Consider the following 7,228-nt stretch of genomic DNA (forward strand, 5'->3'; position numbering starts at 1 on the left):
GAATTATTTTAATGCATATATTAAAAAGCCGGCTGACTTTAACTTAGACATACACAACATCAACCTAGTTTCGTTTTAATTGAATCGAATTTGCGTCATTTTAATTATTTAACACCTTTTTGATTTTATGTACATGATTTTACAACGAATAAATGAAACCTTAACGGTTATAACTACTATTATGGTAATAAACTACTTGCCTTATTATTATTATACTTTATGCGGCAGTTAGTGATCCCATTGCCCTTTTATAATTGGCATGCATTGCAAAGAGACGCAATGATTGCCTACCTAGCTTACTCCTCACGTTCCTTTCCATGTATGAGCCTGGTATGGTATGAGTACCTATGGTATGAGCCTGCTAAACTAGTTGGTTAAGTTGTTTACTTGTAAAAAATTGGCGTCGCTCTGACCTCACTAGAGCTAATAGTGCTTAATATTTTTATTGTAGGTTTTTTCCTTAGGTATGTACTTAACTGTCTGGAATACATTCAATGACAGCCAAGGTGATGGAATCTCTGGTGGTGTGGTAATGGTGACAGGACAAGATAGAAATCACCACTTAAAGCCATCACCATAGCATCACACACTCAGTTACCATGTACTAATTAACACATTCATTCTTCTTAAACAATAAATATCCTCTTACACTATCAATCAAAAACCGGTCAAGTGCGAGTCGGACTCGCATTCCAATGGTTCCACAATACACAATTTAAACAATGTATTTTTTATGTGAAACGTGAGTGAAATGTCTTTAAAAAACCCGTAGGGGTCGGATCAAAAACTAAGTAAGCGTGAGTCCGACTCGCGCTTGACTGCACATTTCTAATAATTTCGTTTTTCTGTAAGCTAAAGGTAAAGACCTATTTTTTTTTTTTTTAGACCCAGTAGTTTCGGAGATAAAGGGTGGGGGGGTGGTCATTTTTGCCTATTTTATTGAATAACCTCTAAAGTATTTATCCTAAACATAAAAAAATATATATATTTGAGCTTCTTACAATGAGCTCTTTCATTTGATATGTAACATAACTTAATTGGTTTAGTAGTTTCGGAGAAAATAGGCTGTGACAGACAGACAGACAGACGCACGAGTGATCCTATAAGAGTTCCGTTTTTTCCTTTTGAGGTACGGAACCCTAAAAATGATAGGCCTAACATATCAAATCGATAAGCGTTTCCGTTTAAATATTAGGATTTATCTTCCTTTAAAATGACTTTTTTTATTAAAAAGATTTACTTACAAACATTAAGATAATCAATGTCATTACCGGGTCTAACGCAATTAAATTTCATTATTTTACATTTTTTCCGACGTTAGACCCGGTAATGATATTAATTATGTGTACAAAACGCGAGAGTTTAAAGTGTTAAACATTAAGATGTACCTACCTACATTTTATTTCCTAATATGCTATATTCGAAGGCTTGGTCCATAATTTAACTTTTATTTAGTTTTTTATTTGGTGATTCGGGGCACGTGGAACACCACAGATAAATTAACTGTGAACTCGTATGACCATGTCGCGAACTTTTGGTCGGATTATTTTGCCGGAGACGGTTCTAGGGAAGCTGTCCACAAAAATGACTCCACCGTGTAGATATTAGCTAGAAAAGAAAAATAAACGTAGTTACTTATTTAATTTTAAAGTCAATCCGTCTGCACCAAGTCTGCACCGACTTACATTCTTTATTACTTTTACAAAAAGTGCTACTTAAAAGTAACGGGTATTGGAGCGATTTTTATAGAAATATGGATCAATTTCACCAAACGGGCATTTTTGTCTAATGTTTATGGAATTTTCCGATTATCATATGAACAGAATGAGATGTTTAAAGGGATGCCTGCAAGTGTGCTTGTGAGTAACTTAATTACTAACTGGCAACGAGGTCCTTGATCTGTTGCTCAATGACGGCGGCGCCGACTCGGCGCTGCACAACAGCGACGGCGCGATTGCCGTTCTCGGCGTTCGGCACGCCGACCACGCACGCCTCCACCACGTCAGGGTGCGTTTTGATCACCGATTCCACCTCCATGGGCATTACCTGAATAATATGATAATTTGAGATGCATGTTTACCTCACCATCTACTCGGTGTTGTGCATGTTTTTTTTAATGGCGCAACGGCAGGCATTATTAAAAAGGGTCCGCAACGCGTACGTAACGTCCCTGGAATTGCAAGTATTATACCCTATGGCAGGCCTATGGGTGATATTCACCATCAGGCGGGCCGTATGCTCCCGGGATTGCGTAAAGTCGGATTACACGCATATAGGACCAAATAAATAGTAGTTTGTTAACCAAGGGATGAAAGGCACTCATTTCCGCCGCGGTATTTTGGTGCTCGAACGCAGTGATAGCGCCAATAGTTCGAGGCTGAAATGATGCCTTTCACCCGAGTTAAACACTTTAATTTTCATTTCGTATACGAGGAAAGTAAAATGAAATGTGTTTTCTTTAAAACATGACTAAGTATACATTTTTATAGTATTTCTTGAGGGTATTTTCAAAGTTTCAATTAACAATTTTGGCAAAAGTATCGTTATTCATGGAATGGAGAGTCAAATATCAGACTGGAAATTGTATAACAAATCCATTTAAATTCAAATGTCAATTGCTTGTCGTAAAAAAATCGTATTTCGAACGTAAAATGCTCTAGTGCAGACACGTGTCATTTTCTGAACACCTTTTAGAACAACAACGACCCTCTTTCAGAGCATGAGAAATGAAAAACAATAAAACGATTTCCAGCTTGTTGGGAATTAATTCTTCGAAAAAATCTAATTTGATTGGCCTATTAATAGATTGACCAATTGATAATTTTTACTTACAAAGAAACGTCTAACTTTGAAGGCACTAGACATACGATCCACATAGAAGTAGTAACCGTCTCCGTCTCTGTACTGTCTTATACCAGCCGTCAGAGGTAATCGCCCGAGCGGTTGCCTCTGGATTATTGTAGTATACCTATATAACACAAGTTGAAATTAAAAAGATCGCCAGAGCACTGAACCGAGCTGAGTGGAATACTACCAAAAGTTTATATATACAACCTTTTTTTTAAAATAGCCTATCTTGTGTCCCACTGCTGGGCAAAGGCCTCCTCTTTCTTCCGCCACTCATCGCCAGTCGCTGCAAAAAGCATCGAGGTCATCCCGCCATCTCTCTTTTAGACCGTCTGCCTCTGCCCCGGCTAGTCTGCGGTGCCCATTAGCCAGTTTGGCCCACCGATCCAGATGCATACGGCAGAGCAGACATGTCCCGGTCCCGCCCAATCCCATTTAAGCTTAGCGCCTTAGCGGCCTTAACACCCACATCTACGATACTACTTCTGGAGCGCAGTTCCGTGTTCCTATTAACCCGATCGGTTCTGCGAACTAGTATGCTGCGCGCTGCGCTCCATTTATCGCTGGCAAATCTTGAGTCGGGACAGTGGGGGACACTCTTCCTTTCAGGCAAACTCGGGTCCTTTCGGCTCAGCATTCCGCGCAATTATAAAGCGAGGTTTAGACTAGCAAGAACTTGCATGCAACATCATCACATCATTGCGGTATCTGATAAACATTTTGAATACAGTTTGCCTTAGTAGTCAGCAATGTAACGTAACTTGCATGCAAATTCTTGCTAGTCTAAACCTCGCTTTAGGGTTGGCACAACTTGACGTCCCTTTGCGTGCAGAACCACAGATAAGATAATGAGTTGAATTTTGACAACCCTAAATAGGGGAAAGGGATAGTGCCATACATTAGAAAGGGACAGCATGATTCGATCCTGAATCGCTGTCAAACTTCGGGTTTGTAGGAAGTGTCCTTTTTGTACGGTAGTACTATTACTTATTCTGAGGTCAGGACTTCTGGGCTTCCGTTAATGACCACGTTTGGGCGCCGTAGGTTAGGATAGGCAGGATACACATGTCGACTTTTATTTGTTAAATTTTGACTCTGGTTTTATCATTTTATTAATATAATTAAAAATATCTGTAACAAATTCACATGGTAAATAATAAGTAGACCTAGTAAATTTTCTAGCACGAACGAGGTAACGCTAGTGACTTCCTTCCAAGATTTAGTTTATATATTAAAAATATCTTTCTTAATTATACCTAAGTATAATAAGTAAATCTACACTTTAACGACCTCCTTTTAGCCTCCTAGTCGGTATTGACCCTGCCTTCGAAGCAGGAGGTCCCGGGTTCTAACCCTGGTATAAGCATTAATTTGTGTGTTTGCGACTATAGCGTGACGAGCGTTGTATGTGATTATGAACAGTGCGCCAAGCGGGACGTTTTGGAAACTCAAAATCCCATACAAGACTCTTAACGCAAACGCGTACGTCAAATCACGATATCGAATGAAATTTGCACTAAGGGTACACGATACAATTAGTTTTTATCGTTCAATAATATTCAAATTAATCGGTACCTAAGCTAATTTATCGATTTTTAATAAAGTATACCTGAACTTGCACTAGATCAATTTCTTTTCCCACATTTCCAGCGGGACCGTTTGGGCAAGGCAGGAAAATAGGTCCCACAACTCCCACATACTCTGTCTGTGCAAACAGATTCCATATCTCTGCTTTTGGTCGCATTTTCGACTGAAAATTTTAAAATACTTCAAATCAAAACCAAATATTGGACAAACAAAATTCAGGCATATACTTAAAAATATCAGTAATATGGAGAATAAATATCGCACATAATGTACGCCCCTCCTCCGCTATGCCTTCGACGATGATATGAACTTGCCCCCGCTTAGACTAGCGGAAAAGTTTAATTACTGTATTACAGCACCTAAAGTGCATAATTTCAGAATTAGTCATTAAACTTTTTTTTTTTGCGATCCCCTAATTTTGACCATGAGTGTATATATGATGTATGAAATGTTAAGAGATGCCTTACTCTGAGTAGTTGCAATATCTCTGTGTTGATAGAGGAGCCAGTGACGACAATGGTGTTGAAGCAGCAGGGTGAGTACGGTAGCATTTTTATCGCCTGTCACCATGCCTGTCACGTTCTAACAAGTATATAAGTGCGAAAGTGACAGGCATAGTGACAGGTGATAAAAATGCAACCATGCTGACACCGCAGGTCATATCACAGGGTTTCGGGTGCAATGTGTAAACAGGCCCCAATGTGAAGGCCAGCCACACTAACCCCTATGCCACACTTATCCGTATTAACCTTATGTTTTTCTATTAAGAGCCAACAGGAGTGGTCATTTCTCCATACAAACGTACTCGACTGTTTTCTCTTACCAGATATTTGTTAATGATGTCAATAGCGTGTTCGATGGTATGGGGAGCCGAGGATTGCTGCACCTTGATGTGGTTGGCGGTGATCATGGCGACTTGGCGAGGGACGCTAGGTACGAGAATATCCACTGCACGCTCGACAAGTTCAAAGCTGGCTGAACTTCTCTAGAAGATTAAACCAACTTTTTAGACAAGGCATGGGTACAGTCAGCATCAGAAGTAGCGTATCAGACTATGCGTTAAAATTATCGACCATTCTCTGATAGCTTAACGATATATAGAACAATTAAGAGATATAGAGAACAATTAAACTGATGGAGATACTCTTAAATGCGGACGACTGTTGAGATGTATCTCTTACGTATTTGGAAAAGTATTCGAGGGTGTGGCAGATACTTTTGGCGCGTTGTTTCATCCGCTACATCGGATTAATTGGATATCTTCGAGATTCCATGATCCTCACCTTATCACAAAGAGAACAACTATGAAATATAATCATTTAAACAAAATAATAACTGTCTTTTAAGTAAGTAAGTAAGTAACTGTAAAAAATAAGAACTCAAGATATACAGATACATAAATAAAAGATACCAAACAATTGAACCTTCCGCTTTCAAGTCGGTTGTAAATGGAGGTCTGACACAGGCACAGGTTAATTACTTCGCAATACCTGGTAACAGATAGTAAAGTTGTGAGGAGGGGGAAATGACGCAATGAGCCATTTAATTCCGGTTCTATTGCGCCACACATCAGTGTTGCTAAGCAGTTTTTAAATACAATACAATGTTTTTAGTAACGATTGTGCTTATCATATTTGTTATATGGGTGTTCTGTAAATTAACTTGCGGAATATGTAAGAATAGCAAACATTTGGTTGGAAAAACGATTATTGTGACTGGAGGCAATGCTGGCATCGGATACGAGACTGCAAAGGATTTGGCGGAGAGAGGGGCGAAGGTGATTCTGGCTTGCAGGAGCGAGACGCGCGGCGTTGCCGCCAGGGACCGGATTGTCGCTGTTACTGCCAACCCCGACGTATACTACCGACACCTCGACCTCGCGTCCTTAAACTCGGTCAGACACTTCGCAGACGCCATCATCAAATCCGAAGAACGCCTCGACGTTCTCATAAACAACGCGGGCTGCTACGCAGCCGATTTCCAATACACTGAAGACGGCTTGCTACTTAAAATGCAGAACAATCACTTCGGACCTTTTCTACTGACCAATTTACTGCTTCCCCTAATAAAAACTTCAGCTCCCAGTCGCATTATAAATGTATCTTCCCTCGCGCACGTGGGAGGCGTTATCGACTTCGATAATCTTAATGGAGAAAAGGAAACCGAAGAGACTTACAACGAACTGAAAGTCTACTGCATTTCAAAGCTGTGCAACATATTAACGACAGTAGAATTAGAACGGCGGTTAAAAGGAACGGGTGTCACAGTTAACAGTCTACATCCTGGAATTGTCGCAACGGGGCTTGGAAGTGATAACTGGCTGGCATCAAACTTCCTATTTTACCTAAAGGCCTTTTGGAAAAGTCCGTGGGAAGGAGCGCAGACCACGATCCACCTTGCCGTGGCGCCGGAGCTAGCAACTACTAGTGGGCGATATTTCGAAGATTGTGCAGAAGTGTCCCCCAGCAAACAAGCACAAGATGTTAATTTGGTCCGAAGACTTTGGGAAGAGTCGGAGAGATTAGTACAATTCAAAGCTACTGCCGCGTCAAAGTAAGGCTTAAAGCTTGACAAAGAATTAGACGCACCTAACTAGGTAGGTACATTATTACGTTCAAAGAACTACATAAAATATATTAATAAAATACTTAATTTAAAAATATTTATTTATTTTGTTTCCTTTATTTAGGATTACCAATAGATGGTAATATTATTAATAATATCAATATTACCATCTTACATGCTCTTAAATCTGCCGAACATTAACTTTACGTATCTACTGCTAAGTTGTGTA

At 39.8% G+C, this 7,228-nt stretch overlaps 1 protein-coding gene across 1 annotated transcript; it reads left to right on the plus strand.

Annotated features, from left to right (window-relative positions):
* The first annotated feature begins 6,037 nt into the window (after nucleotides 1–6,037).
* LOC134750363 (retinol dehydrogenase 13-like) lies at nucleotides 6,038–6,991 on the plus strand. The gene has a single exon (XM_063685524.1). It carries the CDS (start codon nucleotides 6,038–6,040, stop codon nucleotides 6,989–6,991), a length of 954 nt encoding a protein of 317 aa, XP_063541594.1.
* The last annotated feature ends 237 nt before the right edge of the window (nucleotides 6,992–7,228 follow it).

Source organism: Cydia strobilella, chromosome 19, assembly GCF_947568885.1.
Source record: "Cydia strobilella chromosome 19, ilCydStro3.1, whole genome shotgun sequence".
NCBI lineage: Eukaryota > Metazoa > Arthropoda > Insecta > Lepidoptera > Tortricidae > Cydia > Cydia strobilella.

Coding starts and splice junctions, on each gene's coding strand:
- LOC134750363 (XM_063685524.1), top strand. CDS start 6,038: ATGTTTTTAGTAACGATTGTGCTTATCATATTTGTTATATGGGTGTTC.